The sequence below is a fragment of the Molothrus aeneus genome, unplaced genomic scaffold, assembly GCF_037042795.1.
Source record: "Molothrus aeneus isolate 106 unplaced genomic scaffold, BPBGC_Maene_1.0 scaffold_30, whole genome shotgun sequence".
Classification (NCBI taxonomy): domain Eukaryota; kingdom Metazoa; phylum Chordata; class Aves; order Passeriformes; family Icteridae; genus Molothrus; species Molothrus aeneus.
The window spans coordinates 294,075-312,940 of NW_027098964.1; the positions used below are offsets into that span (position 1 = coordinate 294,075).

The 18,866-nt window shown below is 57.1% G+C and overlaps 3 protein-coding genes across 6 annotated transcripts; 2 read left to right on the forward strand and 1 right to left on the reverse strand.

Annotated features, from left to right (window-relative positions):
• Positions 1-540: 540 nt before the first annotated feature.
• SLC2A4 (solute carrier family 2 member 4) lies at positions 541-7,782 on the reverse strand. Its single transcript, XM_066570573.1, has 9 exons — positions 7,736-7,782; positions 7,073-7,197; positions 6,363-6,478; positions 5,496-5,655; positions 4,662-4,843; positions 4,106-4,210; positions 3,510-3,605; positions 2,438-2,641; positions 541-1,395 (listed from the first exon to the last, which is right to left on the reverse strand). Exons 1-9 carry the CDS (start codon positions 7,780-7,782, stop codon positions 1,183-1,185), a joined length of 1,248 nt encoding a protein of 415 aa, XP_066426670.1. The 3' UTR covers positions 541-1,182.
• A 5,076-nt stretch (positions 7,783-12,858) lies between these two features.
• On the forward strand, positions 12,859-14,944 carry RNASEK (ribonuclease K). Its single transcript, XM_066570801.1, has 3 exons — positions 12,859-13,091; positions 14,171-14,250; positions 14,650-14,944. The coding sequence occupies exons 1-3, from the start codon at positions 13,014-13,016 to the stop codon at positions 14,786-14,788; spliced, it is 297 nt and encodes a 98-aa protein (XP_066426898.1). The 5' UTR covers positions 12,859-13,013; the 3' UTR covers positions 14,789-14,944.
• Positions 14,945-15,078: 134 nt separating this feature from the next.
• On the forward strand, positions 15,079-18,819 carry CUNH17orf49 (chromosome unknown C17orf49 homolog). 4 transcript variants are annotated; one of them, XM_066570797.1, is made up of 6 exons: positions 15,100-15,252; positions 15,840-15,934; positions 17,503-17,604; positions 17,695-17,864; positions 18,415-18,507; positions 18,598-18,819. In XM_066570797.1, the coding sequence occupies exons 1-6, from the start codon at positions 15,232-15,234 to the stop codon at positions 18,603-18,605; spliced, it is 489 nt and encodes a 162-aa protein (XP_066426894.1). In that variant the 5' UTR covers positions 15,100-15,231; the 3' UTR covers positions 18,606-18,819. The 4 variants fall into 4 exon arrangements, with proteins under 4 accessions (XP_066426896.1, XP_066426894.1, XP_066426895.1 ...); XM_066570798.1 differs by having other exon boundaries at positions 15,101-15,252; positions 18,601-18,819; XM_066570800.1 differs by having other exon boundaries at positions 15,107-15,252; positions 18,415-18,819.
• The last annotated feature ends 47 nt before the right edge of the window (positions 18,820-18,866 follow it).

The window sequence follows — 18,866 nt, forward strand, 5'->3', positions numbered from 1 at the left end:
CTTAATGATGTTGATCGCCTCATCGCCAGCGGCCGGGATTTATGTAGATTTATGTAAATGTAAATGTAGATTCATGCGGATGCACCGCGAGGTCTCATCACTGCGCATGCGCCTGCCGCCGACGCTCACGTGGCGCCCCCTCTCGGCCCGCGTGCGCGCCACGAGGCCCTCGACCAATCAGAGGCGGCGGTGCCGCGGATCCACCAATGGAACGCGAGAGCGGCGTGGTCTCTAGAGGGGCGGGGCTTGTGCTTAAAGGGGCCGAAATTTAGAGGCCTTGCCCCTCAAATCCCCTCCCCCACTCCCAATTTTGGGGTTAAATCTTCCCAATTTGGGGGCCTGACCCTGCCCCCTCCAAAAGTTTGGGAAGGCCCGCCCCTTTTCCCCTCCCCCACCCCCCAAAATCCCCAAATTTCCCAAAAATTCCTCTCAAATTCTCTAAAATTCCCAAAATTCCTCCAAAATTCCCCAATTTTCCACAAATTTCCCCAAAATCCTTCAAATTTAACGGTCGCCGCTGTTTTATTCTCACCTTTATTTACAACCAGGGGAGGGAGGCCCCAAAAATCCCCAAATCCTCCCAAAATCCTCCCAAAATCCCTCCCCAAATACAATGTGGGGGAAAAAAACCCAAAAAATTTGGGGCCCCCCCAAAAAATCCCCCAAAATTTTGGGGGGGGCTCCTCCAAATCAGGCTGAAAGGGGCCAAAAAACCAAAAATCGCCCCCAAAAATACCTTAAAAAACCCAAATTTTTGGGGTCACCTCATAAAACCACAAAATTGGGGGTGGGAAGCCCCAAAATCGACCCCGAAAGCCCCAAATTTTGGGAGGACCCTCAAAATCAACTCCAAAGTGCCAAAAAAACGCAAAATTTGGGGGGACACCTGAAAATCGACCCAAAAGGGCCCAAACCCCTCGGAAATCGGCCGAAAAGCGCCTTAAAAAACCCCAAATTTTTGGGGTTTTGCCCCAAAAAACCACAAATTTTTAGGGGGCACCCCCGAATCGGCCCCAACTGCCATAAAAACCCCTCAAATTTCTGGGGGTGGATGCCCCAAAAAAACCCCCCAAAATTCAACGGGGGGTGCCCCCAATATTGGCCAAAAAGGGCTGAAAAAAACCCCAAATTTTTGGGATTTCGCCCCAAAATTGCCGCAAATTTTGGGGTTTTCCCCCGATTTCAGGGCTCCTCGTGGCCGGCCAGGCTCTGCAGCTCCGTGTCCTTCTCGGGGGGCCCCAGCAGGGCCAGGGGGGAGGAGTTTGGGGCATTTTGGGGGTCCCGGGGGTCGGGGAAGGGGCGGCCTCGGGTCTCGGGGAGCAGCAGGAAGGTGAAGAGGGAGAAACCACCCAGGAGCCCCCCGAAAAGGAGGAACACCAGGGGGCCCATGGCGTCCTGGGGAGAAAAATGGGATTTTTGGGAAAAAAGATTGGGGGAAAAAAAAAAATGGGGTTTTGGGGGGAAAAATTGGGATTTTTGGTAGGGAAATTGGGAAAAAATTGAGATTTTTCTGGGGTAAAAAAATGGGAAGAATTGGGGGGAAAATTAAATCCCCAAAGCTCCCATAAACAATCCCAAAATCCTCCCAAAATCTCCTCAAAATTCCCCCAAAATCACCCTAAAAATGCCCCAAATTCCCCCCAAAACGCCCTAAATATGCTCCAAAATCCCCCCCAAAACCCCTTCAAAATCCCCCCAAAATCCCATAAAAGCTCCCAGACCATCCCCAAAATCCTCCCAAAATCTCCCCCCAAAATCCTCCCAAAATCTCCCCCCAAAATCCCAAATTCCTCCCCAAACCCCCCTGCCCCGAAACCACCCCAAAATCCCAAAACTGCCCCTAAAATCCCCATTAAATCCCCATTAAATTCCCAAAACCCTGAATTTTCCCCATTTCCCCACCAAAAAATCCTGAATTTTCCCCATTTTTCCCCCATTTCTCTACCATTTGACCACCCAAAACCCCCATAAACCCCCCCCAAAACTGCCCCAAAATCACCCCAAAAATCCCATAAAATCCCCCAAAATTGCCCCAAAATCACCTCAAAAATCCCATAAAACCCGAAAAATTGCCCCCAAAACCCCCATAAACCCCCCCAAAACTGCCCCAAAACCTCCTCAAAAATCCCATAACATCCCCCAAAACTGCCCCAAAAACCCCTCAAAAACCCCTCAAAAATCCCATAAAATCCCCCAAAAATCCCCAAAACCCATAAATGACCCCAAAATGCCCCAAAACGCCCGGGTTTACCTGCAGCGGGGGGAAGGCCATGGCCACAGCCAAACATTCCCCAAAATCCCCCTTAAATCCCCAAAAACTGCCCCAAAAACCCCTCAAAAACCCCCATAACCCCTCCAAAAACTGCTCCAAAATCCCCCCAAAAATCCCCAAAACCCCATAAATCGCCCCAAAACGCCCCCAAATCCCCGAATTTACCTGCAGCGGGGGGAAGGCCATGGCCACGGCCGTGTTGCTGGCCCAGTTCACGAGCCCGGCCAGGGCCAGCGCGGCCCCGCGGGGCCCGGGCGGGAACAGCTCGGCCCCAACGAACCAGGGCAGGGGGCCCGGCCCCACCGCGAAAAACCCCACAAAGGCCAGCGCCGAGCCCAGGGCCAGCGCGCCCCAAACGGGACCCCCGAGCTGCCGAGAAAAAACGGGAATTTTTGGGGGAAATTTTGGATTTTTTTCTGATTTTTTTCTGATTTTTTTCTGATTTTTTTCTGATTTTTTTCTGATTTTTTTCTGATTTTTTTCGGATTTTTGTCGGATTTTTGTCGGATTTTTTTCGAGTTTTTTCGGATTTTTCTTCGGACTTTTTCGGATTTTTTTCTGATTTTTTTCGGATTTTTTTGGATTTTTTCGGATTTTTTTTCGGATTTTTTTTCCGAATTCTTTTGGATTTTTTCCGATTTTTTTCGGATTTTTTTCGGATTTTTTTTCGGACTTTTTCTGATTTTTTTTTTCTGAATTTTTTCAGATTATTTTCTGATTTTTTTCTGAATTTTTTTTTTTCCGGATTTTTTTCGATTTTTTTTCGGACTTTTTTTTTTATTTTTTTCGAATTTTTTTCGGATTTGGGATTTTTTGGGGGGTTCCAGGTGATTTTGGGTTCCCGTGTTGGATTTTGGGTTCCCAGGTGATTTTGGTGCTCCAAGGTTGGGAATTTTTGGGGTTCAGTGTGGGATTTTGAGGGCCAGGTGAGTTTGATGTCCAGGTTTTGATTTGGGATTTTTTTTGGGGGGTTGCCCAGGTGATTTTGGTGTTTCAGGGTTGGGTTTTGGGGGTTTTTTGGAGGGTCTCAGGTGAGTTTTGGGGTCCCCCCCCTTTGCTCACCTTGAGGGCCATGCCCATATGAGTTTGGGATCCAGGGTTAGATTTGGGATTTTTTGGGGCATTCCAGGTGATTTTGGGTTCCCGTGTTGGATTTTGGGGTCCCAGGTGATTTTGGGCTCCAAGGTTGGCATTTTTGGGGTTCAGTGTTGGATTTTGGGGTCCCCCCCGTGCTCACCTTGAGGGCCACGCCCAGGGTCCCGGCGCATCCCATCATTCCCAGCAGCCCCACCAGCTGCAGCACGCGGCGCCCCGCCCGCTCCACCAGCACCACCTGCCGCAGGGGGCGGGGCTTAGCCCGGACACGCCCACCGGGAGGCCACGCCCACCAATGGGATCCCACTCCATTATGGGACATCGCCCATTCGTGAGGCTCCTCCCCCCTTGTGACCACACCCATACCGTGAGACCCAAATTGTGACCACGCCCACCATCAGTCCACTCTCCATGGCCACGCCCACATGGAAAACCACACCCAGAATGACCACACCCCATTGTGACCACGCCCATTGAGACTCCTCCCCCTTCATGACCATGCCCACCAAGACCACGCCCACCAATGAGACCACTCCCACTCATGACCACGCCCACCCCTTAGACCCCACCTATCAGACCCCACCCACTTGGAAGGCTCCACCCACCAGGGCCACACCCCATCGAGACCACACCCACAATGAGACCCCTCCATCCATGACCACGCCCCCAAATGACACCACACCCACTCATGACCACGCCCATACGGTGCCACTGGATGTGGCAGTGAGTGTGGCTTACCGACAGGGCGGTGGCCACCACGTTGACCACGCCCGTTCCGATGGTGCCCACGGCCGGGTCCTTAAGCCCCGCCCCCTCAAAGATGGACGTCGAATAGTAGAAGATCTGGGGTGGGTAAAGGTGCGTGATCAGCAAGAGGACACGCCCTCTCAAGCCACGCCCCTTATGGCCACACCTACAGGAAGCCCCGCCCTTAAAAAATCCCCCCAATCACATTGAACCGGCTCTGGCCACGCCCAATCCCAAAGTGGCTGCGCCCACGAGGCCTCGCCCATTTCCCTTAAACCACGCCCATCTTTGCTCATTTTCTCCCCATTTTTCACCGGTTTTGCGCCATTTTTCCCGTTTTCGGGTGTTTTCGCCCCGTTTTTACCGCGTTAATGCCCGAGGGCTGCTGCGCCATCTGCAGCCCCAGCGACACCATGGCCACGCCCATTTCCCTTAAACCACGCCCATTTCTGCTCATTTTCTGCCCATTTTTCGCTATTTTTGCACCATTTCTGTGCCATTTTTCCCCCATTTTTCCCGTTTTCGGGTGTTTTCGCCCCGTTTTTACCGCGTTGATGCCCGAGAGCTGCTGCGCCAGCTGCAGCCCCAGCGTCACGATCAGCGGCTGTCGGTAACGGCGGCTCCGGCACAGCTCCAGCAGCCCCACCTTGGGGGCGGGGCCTCGGCCAAGCTCCGCCTCCAGCGCCGCCAGCCCCGCCTCCGCCGCCGGTCCGGCCAATCGTGAGAGGCCTGGGGGGGGAAAGGGGAGGGGCTTGTTGTGAAAGGGGGAGGGGAGGAGGAGGAAGGTGAGGGAGAGGAAGAGGAAAGGGAAGGGGAAGGGGAGGAAGGAAAGTGAGGATGAGGACGATGAAGGTGAGGAGAAAACGGGGATTGAGGAAGAGGAGGAGGAAGAATCGGGATGGAGGAGGAGGAAGAGGAAAGCAAGGAGGAGGAAAATTTGGGATAGAGGAAGAGGAAGAAAAATCAGGACAGAGGAAGATGAAGGCGAGGAGGAAAATTTGGGAGGGAGGAGGAGGAGGAGGATGATGATGATGATGATGATGGAGGAGGAAGAATTGGGACGGAGGAAGAGGAAGCGGAAGCGGAAGAGGAAGCGGAAGCGGAAGAGGAAGAGAAGGGCGAGGAGGAAAATTTGGGACAGCGAAAGTGGAGGAAGAGGGGGAATGGAGGAGGAGGATGACGGAGGAAGAGGAGGATGAGAATGAGGATGAGGAGGAAGAAGAAAGGAATGAAGGAGGGAGACGAGGACGAAAGGCAGCGAGGAAGAGGAGGAAAACGAAGCTGAAGGGGAGGAAGAATCGCGAGGGAGGAAGAATCGCGAGGGAGGAGGAGGAGGAAGAGGCCGGAGCCCCGCGGCGAGGCCGAAGGCTCCCGCACTCACCGCGGCGCGCGCGGCCGCGCTGGCCCCGGGCCAGCAGGAACCGGGGGCTCTCGGGACACAGCGGCAGCAGCAGCAGCTGCAGCGCCGCCGGCAGCAGCCCCGCCCCCAACAGCGCCGGCCACGCCCTCGGCGTCCCCAGCAGCGCCCGCAGCCCCAGCACCTGCGGGAGAGGCCGCCATATCGCGGGATATCGCGGGATATCGCGAGATAGGCGGGCAGAAGGGGGCGATATGAGGATGTAAATGGCGGGATGTCGCGATAGAGGGTGGGGTTTGGCGCTGTGTCGCGAGGGGGAGGGGTGTGTCGCGAGGTGTCGCTGCAGGGATCCCAAATTCTCCCCTGAGCGCCCCAAAATCCCCTCAGGACCCTCAGCCGTGCCCGTCCAAGCCACGCCCACCTCCCGGACACGCCCACCCCCCTGAGGCTCCTCCCACCTGCTCCCCAAGGAGCCCAAGGTCTCCCCACACAAAGACCCCTCCCCATTCAAGCTCCGCCCACCCCTTCAAGCCGCGCCCACTCACACCCCATTCAGGGTGGGCGGAGCATCCCCACAGCCCCCAATGACCCATCCCCATCTAAGCCCCGCCCACAATGACTCCTCCCACTCAAGCCCCACCCACCGAAGACCCGCCCAACCCTGCAGGCCCCAAATTTTCCCCCGGGACCCCCAAAAATCCACCCGGGACCACCAAATTCCCTCCCAAGACCCCAAATTTTCGCCCTGGGACCCCCAAAAATCCACCCGGGACCACCAAAACCCCCCTGGGACCCCAAATTTCCCCCCTTGAACCCAAAATTTTCCCCCCTAAGACCCCAAAATCCCTTCCTGGGACCCCAAACGCCCCCCGGGCCCCCCGTATTTGTCACCTGTGCCACCAGGATGCCCAGGACGATGCCGAGCTGGTGCAGGGTCCCCAGCGCCCCCCGCAGGCGCAGCGGCGCCACCTCCCCCACGTAGAGCGGCACCAGCACCGAGACCAGCCCTGGAAGGGGCGGGGTCAGACGGGACACGCCCCTCGGGACAGAGGACACGCCCACACAGAGAGAGGACACGCCCCTCGGCCCGCGGGGGATCCCCCCCAAAAATGCCCACCAAAAATCTCAAAAATTTGCCCAAAATTCCTCCAAAATCCCCCCCCCCAAAAATTTCAAAAATTCCTCCAAAACCCACCCCAAAAATCGCCCCAAAAAATCCCCAAAATTAACGCCCACCAAACAGCCAGGCCACGCCCACATAGAGAGAGGCCATGCCCACACAAAGATAGGACACGCCCACACAGAGACAGGACACGCCCCTCGCCCCATGGGGACCCCCCGAAAATCCCCCAAAAATGCTCCCCAAAAATCTCAAAAATTCCTCCAAAATCCACCCCAAAAATCGCCCCAAAAATCGCCCCAAAAATGCCCAAAAGTAACCCCAACTCAACCGCCAGGCCACGCCCACACAGAGCCAGGCCACACCCCCATGTTGCTAGGTCACACCCCCCCCCCACAGGCCACACCCTCCCAGCCAGGCCAGGCCCCCAGAGCCAAGCCACGCCCCCAGAACCAGGCCACGCCCCCAGGTGAGGCAGTACCTGAGTAGGCGCCCACGATGAAGCGGCCGATGATGATGAGGATGTAGGTGGGGCCCAGCTTGGCCCCGCCCATCAGGGCCCCGCCCACCACGGCCAGGCCGTTGGTGGCCAATAGGGCTCCTTTCCTGGGGAGGAGAGGGAGGGGAGGGGGCGTGGCCACGGCCGGGGTGACCACGCCTCTGAAGCTCCGCCCATTTGTGCCCCAATGATGAAGCCACGCCCATCTGAGCAATCCCCTTTAGGCCCCACCCACTCTGATACGCCCCATTAAGCCCCACCCACTTTCCCACACCCCATTAAGCCCCGCCCCACCCTCAAACACTCTCCCATGAAGCCCCACCCCCACTCCCCTCCCTCCTATTTAAGCCCCCCTTATTCTCCTCCTCATTAAGCTCCGCCCACTCTGCCACACCCCATTAAGCCTCGCCCCCACTCCTTTCACCCTTCCCCTCCAATCCCCACCCACTCTGCCCCTCCCATTTAAGCCCCGCCCACTTTCCCCACCCCATTAAGCCCCGCCCTCACCCCTTCAAACCCCTCCCCCTTTAACCCCTTCCCCTCCAATCCCCGCCCACACCTCCCCTCTAAGCCCCACTCTCAATTCCCCTCCCGTTTAAGCCCCGCCCCTTCAAGCCCCGCCCCTTATTAGGCCCCGCCCCTCACCTGCCCAGGCGCTCGGCCATGGCCCCGCCCGCCAGGGCCGTGCCCATCCCCCCCACGGAGAAAATGGCGACCGAGAGCGCCCAGAGCAGCGAGAGCGTCTGGGGAGGGGGCGGCGACCCCCAGCGCCGGGCCCAGGTGGCGTTGTACTCAACCTCGATCACCTGGGGAGGGGGACACACCCCAATTTGGGGAGGGGCCTCCCACCCAGGGACCCGATTGGGGATGGGGAAGCCCCGATTTGGGGAGGGGGACACCCGAAATTGGGGAGGGGGACACCCGAAATTGGGGAGGGGGACCCCTCCAGAGACCCATTTGGGCAGGGGGGACCCCCGATTTGGGGAGGGGGACACACCCGAATTTGGGGAGGGGGCTCCCACCCAGGGAGCCATTTAGGGATGGGGAACCCCAATGGGACACCCCAATTTGGGGAGGGGTCTCCCCTGGGGGTGGCAGCCATTTGTAGAGAGGGAAGCTGAATTTGGGGGGGGGGGGCATCAATGCATTGAAAGGGAACCCCAATTTGGGGAGGGAGAACACCCGAATTTGGGGAGGGGGCTCCCACCCAGGAACCCATTTGGGGAGGGAAGAGACTCAGTGGGACACCTGAATTTGGGGAGGGGTCTCCGGGAGGGTCTGGGGAATTTGGGGAGGGGTCTCTGGAGGGGAAATCACTGCAATTAGGGAGGGGTCTGGGGAATCTGGGGCAGGGTCTCCCCAGTTTGGGGAGGGGTCTCCAGGAGGGGTCTCCGCAATTTGGGAGGGGTCTGCGGAATTTGGGGGGGCGGAAATCACCCCAGTTTGGGGAGGGGTCTCTGGGGGCGGGGTCTGGGTAATTAGGGGAGGGGTCTGCAGAATTTGAGGAGGGGTCTTCAGGAGGGGCCTCCCCAATTTGGGGCAGGGTCTGGCGAATGTGGGGAGGGCTCTGGGGAATTTAGGGGTGGGATCACCCCAGTTTGGGGAGGGGTCTTTGGAGGAGGGGGTTCTCCCCCAATTAGGGGAGGGGTCTGGGTAATTAGGGGAGGGGTCCGGGTGATTTGGGGAGGGGTCTCGGACCTTCTGGGGGGCGTTGATGACGCCGATGTTGAAGCCGAAGCCGAGCGAGCTCAGCGAGGCCGCGAACACGGTCAGGGCCAGGGCGGGGGTCAGCGAGGCCGGGGGGGAGGGGGGCGGCGACCCCCGCCCGGGGAAGGAGCCGGGACCCCCCTCATCCTCCTGGGGTGGGGGGGGGGGGAGACGGGATTTAGGGACCCCTCCTCAAATAATCCCCCCAAAAAATCCCCTTTAAATTCCCCTAAAAATCCCCGAAATTCCCCCCCAAAATCACCCCTAAAATCACCCCTAAAATCCCCTAAAAATCCCCTCTAAATTCCCCTAAAAATCCCCGAAATTCCCCCCCAAAATCACCCCTAAAATCCCCTAAAAATCCCCAAAATTCTCCCCCAAAATCCCCTCTAAAATCCCCTAAAAATCCCTGAAATCTGCCCCCAAAATCACCCCTAAAATCCCCTACAAATCCCCTCTAAATTACCCTAAAAATCACCCCTAAAATCCCCTCAAAATCCCTGAAATTCCCCCCAAAATCACCCCTAAAATCACCCCTAAAATCCCCAAAATTCCCCCCAAAATCACCCCTAAAATCCCCGAAATTCCCCCCCAAAAATCACCCCTAAAATCCCCTAAAAATCCCCCCAAAATCACCCCTAAAATCCCCGAAATTCCCCCAAAATCACCCCTAAAATCCCCTAAAAATCCCCCCCCAAATCACCCCTAAAATCCCCAAAATTCCCCCCCCAAATCACCCCTAAAATCCCCTAAAATATCCCCCAAAAATCCACTCAAAGTTCCAAAAATTCCCCCAAAAGTTACCCCCAAAATCCCAAAAAATCCCCTCCAAAAAATCTCCCAAAAAATCTCAAAAATCTGCTCAAAATCCCCTCAAAAAATCTCCCCCAAATCAATCCAAACTCCACCCCAAAATCCCAAAAATTCACCCCAAAAATCCCTCAAAACCCAAAAACATCCCCCCAAAAATCTCCCCCAAAATCCCCAAAACAATTCCCAAAAATCGTCCCCAAATCGCCAAAAACCCTCACAAAAATCGCCCCAAAATCCCCCTCAAATTGCCCCGCCCCTCCCCTTTTAGGCCACGCCCATCCCCTTTGAGGCCCCGCCCCCTGCCCCAAACACGCCCCCTCCCCTTTTAGGCCACGCCCATCCCGTTTGAGGCCCCGCCCCCTCCCATGTGAGGCCCCGCCCCCTCCCCTTTGAGGCGCCCCAAAAATGCCAAAAATTCCCCTCAGAAATCTCCGCAAAAATCCCAAAAATCCGCCCCAAAAATTCCCCAAAATCCCCCCAAAACCCCAAAATCCGCCGGAAATTCCCCAAAATCCGGGGGTGGGGGGGAAATTGGGGGAGGGGGAATCGGGGGGTCCTGGGGTGGGGGAGGGGCAGGAATTGGGGGTCTCCGTGTGGGGGAGGGGAAATCGAGGGTGGGGGAGGGGAGGGGGGCGTGGCCAAAGTTCCCCACCCCTGCCCCACCCCCCTCACACCCCCGCCCCGCCCCCCGCGGCCCCTCCCCCACCCCCACCTCCTCACGAGGCTCTGTCGCGACATCCGCCCCTCCCCCACCCCCTCTATCGCGACATCCGCCCCTCCCCCACCCACCCCCCCTGTCGCGATAGGGATGAAAATTTGCATGGGAAAATCGGGGTGGGGGAGGGGCGGGAATCTTCCCCCCCAATTAAGGCTTAATTACCGCCTAAGTGATCTCTAATTATTCCCTAATTTATTCCTAATTAACTGCTAATTAGCACTTAATTAGCTTCTAATTAGGCTCTAATTACCCCCCATACCCCCACACAGGACCCTCCCCGACCCCTAATTAACACTTAATTAGCCCCTAATTAACCCCTAATTAATTTTTCATTAACCTCTAATTAACTGCTGGATCCCCCCTCCCCGACCTCTAATTAACCCCTAATTAATGCTTAATCAATCTCCCAATGCACCCCTGACTCCTCCTCATTAACTCTTAATTACTCCTAATTAACCCTTAATTAACCTCCAGATCCTCCCCCACAGGACCCCGAATTAACCTCAAATTAATACATAATTAATCCCACAGACCTCTAATTAACTCGTAATTAATTCTTAATTAACCTCCTCACCCCACCATGACACCCCGACTCCTAATTAACCTCTAATGAATCCTTAATTAAGCCCCTGACCCACCCCCGGGACTCCCCAAGCTCTAATGAACCCCTAATGAACCTCTAATTACCCTTAATTAACCCCTAATTAACCCCACCGTACCTCCTCCTCCTCCTGGATCTGCTGGAACCCCCTGGGCATGGGGGCGGTAATTAATTAATTAGTTAATTAGTAAATTAATTAAGGGGGGGGAGTTAATGAGGGACCCCCGGGGGGTTGCTGGGAGGGGTGGGAGGGTTAATTAGGGGTTAATTAGGGGATAATTAAGGGACGTGGAGGAGGGGCAGGGGATTGATTAAGGGTTAATTAGGGGTTGATTAAGGTCAGCGGGTTAATTAAGGGTCGGGGGATTAATTAATGGTTATTTAGGGGTCGCGGGGGGTCCAGGGTGGGGAATCCAGAGGTTAATTAAGGTTAATTAGGGTTAATTAGGGATTAAAAGGCGTAATTTGGGGTGGATCGGGGGTAATTAAGGTTAATTAGGGATAATTAGTGGTGAATTAGGATTAAGTAAGGCCCGGTGGGTGTCTGGAGGAGGGGTAAGGAGTTAATTAAGGATTAATTAGCGGTTAATTAGGGGTCGGGGAGTTTCGAGGGGGTGACCAGGAGATTAATTAAGGCTAAATAAGAGTTACTTAATGATTAATTAAGGCTCGGGAGGGGGTCCGGAGAGGGGCAGGGAGTTAATTAGTGATTAATTAGGGGCTAATTAGGGGTCAGGGGGTCGCGTGGGGGGATCAGGACGTTAATCAGCGCTAATAAAGAGTTAATTATCGCTAACCCCGCGTTAATTAGCGTTCATTAAGGCCCGGGCGGAGTCAGCCGGGGGTCATTAATTAAGGGAGGGGTCTCGCCCTGGGGGTGGGGGAGGGGTCGGAGCGGGGGGTGGGGGGGAGGGGTGGCGGGGGGGGTGGGGGAGGGGCCGAGCGGCGGCTCCGGGAGGTGGCGGCGGCTCCTGGGGGGTCCCGGGGGCTCTGCGGAGGCTCCGGGGGGCTCCGGGGGGCGGGGCTTCGCTAAGGACACGCCCACCCCCGTGGCCACGCCTACCGCAAAAAAGCCACGCCCACCCCCGATCCTTTCCTTGTGTGGGGTTGGGTGGGGGGAAAGGCCTGGGGTGACCCTGCCCCTCCCCCCCTCACTTCATGCGACCCCTCCCCCCACCCGCGACCCCTCCCCCACCCCAGGGACCCCAATTTAAGCCCCCCCCCCCCCCAGTTTCCAGCCCCTCTCCCCCAACCCCAGGAGACCCTCCCCAAATTCTCGCCCCGCCCCCATCCTGAAGACCCCCCGAAATTCACGCCCCTCCCCCACACCAGAGACCCCCCTCAATTCCACCTCATCACCCCTCCCCCACCCAGGGACCCCCCCCCCCTTCAATTCCCCTCCCCCCAATTCCCGCGATTTTGCCCTAAAATAGAAATTTGGGCGGGGGGATGACGTCACCGCCCCTCCCCCCCACTCCCGTTTTGTTTGGGGTCCCCAGGGAGGGTGGGGGAGGGGCGGGCGCGTGGCCGGGGTTATTTTTAGCCCCTCCCCCCCCCGAAATGTCACCTCAATGTGACCTCGAGATGGGGGAAGGGGAATTTAAAGGACCAGAGCCCCAAATTTGGAAATTTGATTCTCCCCGGGGGGAGGGGGGGGGGGGGGGAACACGGGGACACCCCGTGTGACATCACTAGAGGGCGTGGCCACCTAGGGGACACCCAGGGGACACCCAGGGGACGCCGAGGACACGCGCGGACCCGGTGGGCGTGACCAAACAACGCGGCCACGCCCGCCCAACCGCCCAACAACCAATCAAACCCCCCCGCGGGTGACAATGGAACCGCCCGAGGGGGCGTGGCTTGTTGAAAGAGGCGTGGCTAGATGCGAAAGGCGTGGTTTCGCTGAAGGAGGGGGCGTGGCTCCGCAGTGGGGGCGTGGCCTCATCGTGCTGCGCCGGCTCGGCCCCGCAGCAGCGACAAGGGGACGGGACGCTGCGCGCTCGCGGAAATATCCGAAAATAAACCCCGAAAACACCCCGAAAACACCCCAAAAACAGCGGCGGGAGGGACTCGCCGAGCTCGCCATGGTGTCGCTGCTCTGCTGCGGGCCCAAAATGGCCGCGTGTGGGCTCGTCCTCAGCGCCTGGGGCGTCGTGATGTTGGTGAGGGGCCCTGAGGGGCCGTGAGGGGATGGGGGGGGCCGTGAGGGGCGGGAGGGATTTTGGGCGAATTCTGAGAGATCTTGGGGTGTTCTTATGGATTTTGGGGGGTCTTGGAGGGGTTTTGGGGGGATTTTGGGGGATTCCGAGGGGTTTGAAGAGGTTCTGAATGAGTTAAAAGGGGATTTTGGGGAGGATTTGAGGGATTTTGGGGAGAATCTGAGGGGCTGTCAGGGGCTTTGAGCGGGGTTCTGAGGGGCTGGGGGGTTCTGGGGGGGGATTTGGAGGAATTCTGAGGGATTTTGGGGGTCTAGGAGGTGTTTTGGGGGGGATTTGAGAGGTTTTAGAGGAGTTTGGGGGAGATTGACGGGGGTTTGAGAGGGATTCTGAGGGGCCGTGAGGGGATGGGGGGGGCCGTGAGGGGCGGGAGCGGTTTTTGGGGGGAATTCTGCGGGATTTTGGGGGTCCCAGAGGGGTTTTCGGTGGTTCTGAAGGGTTAAAAGTGCATTTTGGGGGGTCCTGGAGATATTTTGGGGGGACTTGGAGGGAATTTGAGGGAGTCCTGAGGGATTTGGGGCATCCTTGTGCGACTGATTGGGGTTTTTGGGGGGCGGTCCTGGAGGGTGGGGAATATTTGGGGGGGGGGGGCTTCAAACTTTCCGAAATGTGCATGAGACCCAACCCCCACCCCCCAAAAATAAAAAAAACCAAACCCAAACCCCTCCCCCACCCCCCAACTTCCCCTCAGCTGCCCCTGAGTCAACCCCGGCCCCTCCCCCACGCCCCAAAAAAAACACATTTGGGGGGGGGGTGGAGCAGCTCAGGCCACCCCAAAAATCCCCAGGACCCCCAAAATTCCCCCAAATCTCCTTGGGACACCCCAAAACACCTCAAAAATCCTCCAGAGGGACCCCCAGGGCCCCCCAAATTCCCCCAAATCTCCTCAGGACCTCCCAAAATCCTCCTAAGAAACTCCCAGACTCCCCCAAAACCCATCTGAACCCCCCAAAAACTCCCCCAAATCCCCCCAGAACCCCCAAACTCCCCCCAGATCCCCTCAGGACCCCCCAAATTTCCCCCAGGTGTTGCTGGGCATTTTTTTCAATGTGCACTCGGCCGTGCTGATCGAGGACGTGCCCTTCACTGAGGAGGACTTCAAGGGGTGAGGGGGGAGATTTGGGGGGTCCTGGGGGGGATTTGGGGGGGTCCTGGGGGGGATTTGGGGGTCCTGAGGAGGATTTGGAGGGGATTTGGGGGGGTTCTGGGGGGATTTAGAGGGAATTTTGGGAGTCCTGAGGGGGATTTGGGGGGTCCTGGGGGGATTTGGGAGATTTAGGGGGGGATTTGGGGGGTCCTGGATCTATTTTGGAGGGAATTTTAGGAGAGATTTTGGGGAGAATTTATGGATTTTTAAGGGGGATCCTAAAACCCTTACTCCTCAAAAATCCCCACATCCTCTAAAACCCCTCCTCCAAAACCCCCTCAAAGCCCCCAAAACTTCCCCAAAAACCCCAAAATCCCGCTTTTCACCCCAAAAAATCCGAATTTCCCTTTCCCCCAGCGGCCCCGAGCGCATTTATCGCCTGTACGAGCAGGTCAGCTACAATTGCTTCATCGCCGCGGGGCTCTACGCGCTGCTGGGCGGCTTCTCCCTCTGCCAGACCCGCCTCAACAAGCGCAAGGAGTACATGGTGCGCTGAGACCCAAAATCCCCATTTTTCACCCTAAAAAAATCCCTTTTTTCACCCCCCAAAAAACCCCACATTCCACCCGACTTTGGAGGACCAATTTTCTCCCGCCCTGAGCGCCGCAGAGAAGCGCGGATGGACTCGGATAATAAAGAAAATTGTTGTGGATTGATCGCGCCGGTGATTTATGGGGAGAAAATAGGATTTTGGGTTAAAAAACTGCGATTTTGGGGGTGCTGGAGGTTGAGGATCATCGAGACGGCGGAACGGAGCGGCCGCGGGAGGCGGAAGTGGGCGGGGTTTAAGTGGTGTTGACCAATGATATAAAAGGGGCGTGGCTTCGTGAGGGCGGTACCAGCGAGACGCGCGGGGCAGAGCGTCCCCCTCCCCCCGCCGCCATCATCGAGGAGCCGGAGCGGCGGCGGCGGCGGCCGGAGGGGCCGGGGAGGGCGGCCATGACGTCAGCATCCACTAAAGTGAGGGATTTTGGGCAATTTTTGGCGGATTTGGGAATTTTTGCGGGTTTTTTTGAGGAATGTGATGAGGGGTGGGGCGGGGGTTGGGAACGGGGGGAGGCGCTTCCGGTTCGGTGCCACTTCCGGTCCGTTCCCGTGAGGGGTCGGGGTGGGGGAGTGGCTGCCATGGAAGGTTCCGGGGGGTTCGGACGTTACTTGTCCCAGTTTGGGTTTTGATCCTGATACTGGTCCCAATTTGGGTCTCAGTGAGGTTTTACTGGTCCCAGTTTGGGTCCAGTGTTTTGGGTTTTACTGGTCCCAGTTTGGGTCTTGATCCTGGTACTGGTCCCAGTTTGGGTCCCAGTGGGGTTTTACTGGTCCCAGTTCGGGGTTCACTGGGGTTTTACTGCTCCCAGTTTGGGTTTTGATTCTCATACTGGTCCCAGTTCATGTCTTGATCCTGTTACTCGTCCCAGTTTGGGGTTCACTGGGGTTTTACTGGTCCCAGTCCAGCTCCCAGTTTGGGCTCCCAGTTCCCCCCAAACCCCCTCCCAGCCATCCCCAGTCCCCTCCCAGTCCCTCCCAGTGCTCCCAGTTTGCCGTTCCAGGTCGGGGAGATTTTCTCGGCCGCCGGCGCCGCCTTCACGCGCCTGGGGGAGCTGACGATGCAGCTGCACCCGGGGACAGACAGCTCCCCCGCGGGGTGAGGGGAACCGGGGGAACTGGGAGGGACTGGGATCAAACTGGGAGGGAACTGGGAGGGACTGGGATCAAACTGGGAAGGGACTGGGAGGGGACTGGGGGGGACTGGGATGGACTGGAGGGGATTAAAATGGGACTGGGAGGGGATTGGGGGGGACTGGGATGGACTGGAGGGGGTTAAAATGGGACTGGGAGGGGACTGGGAATGACTGGGAGGGATCTGGGGGGGCTTGGGAAAATTTTGGGGGGGTTTGGGGAGAACTGGGGAAGATTTGGGGGGATTTGAGGGAGTTTGGGGGGATTTTGGGGAGATTTTGGGGGGATTTTGGAGTCCCCAGGGAAGATCTGAGGAGGTTTTGGGGGTCCTGGGAAGGTTTGGGGTCCCTTGGAGGAATCTGGGGGGGATTTGGGAAAATCTGGGAAGAGTTTGGGGGGAATTGGGGAAGATTTGGGGATGTCACGGGGGGATTTGGAGGAAATTTGGGCAGATTTGGGGAGGGTTTGAGGTCATTTTGGGGGGTCCTGGATGGGTTTTCGGGTCCCTATGGTGAAATTTGGGGTCCCCATGGGAGATTTGAGGGGGTTGTTGCTGCTCTGTGGGGCCGTGTTGCAATTCCAAACCCCCAAAATCCCCCCAAATCCCCCTAAAACTCCCCCCAACCCCCCCCCAAATTTCCTCCAGGACTCCCCAGATTCCATCCAGCCCCGCAAAATCTCTGGGGACCCCCCCCAAAATTTCCAGGATTCCCCCCAAAAACCCCCAGGTCCCACTGGATGGAGCCGGAGTTCTCGCTGTTCCGCAGGGCTGTATCCTGATTTCAAACCCCCCAAAACCGCCTCAAATCACCCCAAAACTCCCCCCAAACCCCCCCAAAATTTCTTACAGGACCCCTGCATTCCATCCAGCCCCCCAAAATCCCTGAGATCTCCCCCAAAATTCTCAGGATGCCCCCAAAACTCCCCAGGTCCCACTGGATGGAGCCAGAGTTCTCGCTGTTCCGCAGGGCTGTGTCCTGATTCCAAACCCCCCAAAATCCCCCAGAAACCCCTTCAAATCCCCCCAAAACCCCCCAAAGTTTCTTACAGGACCCCCAGATTCCATCCAGCCTCGCAAAATCCCCGGAGACCCCCCCAAAATTCTCAGGATCTCCCCAAAACTCCCCGAGTCTCACTGGACGGAGCTGGAGTTCTGCTGCTCTGCGGGGCCGTATCACGATTTCAAACCCCCCAAAACCGCCTCAAATCACCCCAAAACCTCCCTAAATCTCCACAAAATCCCCTCAAATCCCCCAAAAACTTCCCCAAATTCCCCCAAAACCCCTCAAGACCCCCCAAAACCCGCGGGGTCCCCCCCAGGTCCCGCTGGATGGAGCCGGATCTGGCGCCGCTCCGCGGGGCCGTATCCCGGTTTCAAACCCCCCAAAACCCCCTCAAATCGCCCCAAAACCCCCTCAAATCGCCCCAAAACCTCCTCAAATCCCCCAAAACCCCCTCAAATCACCCCAAGACCCTTCCAGGACCCCCCCAGATTCTCTCAAACCCCCCCAAAACCCGCGGGGTCCCCCCCAGGTCCCGCTGGACAGAGCCGGAGCTGGCGCTGCTCCGCGGGGCCGTGTCCCGATTCGGGGAGGACCTGAACCGCCTCAGCGCCCTCATCAAGGACCGCACGGTGTAAGGGGGGGTCCGGGGGGGAGATTTTGGGGTGTCCCCCCCCCAAAAAAAACCCCAAAAACCCCCAAAAAAACCCAAAATTCCCCCCAGGGCGCAGCTGAAGGCGGCGGCCAAGCGCAAAGCCTACGAGGACAGCGGGGTCCCCCTGCCCCCCCCCGCCGCCGACTCCCCCAAAAAGGGACCCCGAAAAAACCCCCCCGGATCTGGGGGGGCCCCCCACGACCCCCCTGGGCCCCCCGGGAAGAAGCTGAAGGTGGCAGGTAAAGAATTCTGGGGGTTTTTTTTTTGGGTTAATTTTTGTTAATTTGGGGATTTCTTCGCCCCTATTCTTTAATTTTGGGGCTTTTTTTCCTTCATCCTTTAATTTTGGGGACCCCTCCCATTTAATTCTGGGGCCCCCCCTTTAATTTTGGGTTTTTTTGGCCCCTCCCTTTTCATTTTAGGGGTATTTTTGCCCCCCCCTTTTTAATTTTGGGGTCCTTTTTCCAGCATTATTTAATTTTATATTTAATTTAATATCATTTAATTTTCATCCATTATTTAATTTTCCTATTAATTTGGGGTTTCCCCCGCCCCAGTTTTGGGGTCTCTTTTCCGTCACCCTTTAACTTTAGGGACCCCCCCCCTTTAATTTTGGGGATCCCCCCTTTCATTTTGGGGTTCCCCTGCTTCTCCCCCATTAATTTTAGGGTGTTTCCCCCCCCCCACCCCTTGAATTTTGGGATTTCTTCTGCCCCTCCCCATTAATTTTGGGGTCCCCCCCGTTAATTTTGGGGTTCCCCCCCAATTAATTTTGGGGTTCCCCCCCAGAGCCCCCCCCGAGTGACTCCGACCCCCCCGGGGACCTCGTGGACGTCGAAGGATTTGGGGACCCCCCCCCCAAGAAGCTGAACTTCGACCAGGGTACGACCCCAAAAAAAAAAACCCCAAAATTTGGGGGGGCTCCCCCTCAATTTGGGGAGGGGTCCCCCTCACCCCTTCCCCTTTTTCCAGCAGCCTGAAGTCGGAGCCCCCCCCCAGGACCCCCCAAAATTACTCGGGGGGTGTCCCCAAAAGCCCCTGGACCCCACCCCCCCCAAAAAAAACCCCAAATTTCTCCCTGAACCCCCCAAACTTAGGGGGTCCCCAAATCCCCCTCAATTTTGGGGTCGCCCCCAAACTTGGGGACCCCCCCCTTTGTCTCCCCCAATAAAATTTTGGGGTGTCCCCCCCATTTGTCTCCGTGTTGTGTTTTGGGTCCTGCCTCGATTTTTGGGGTCCCC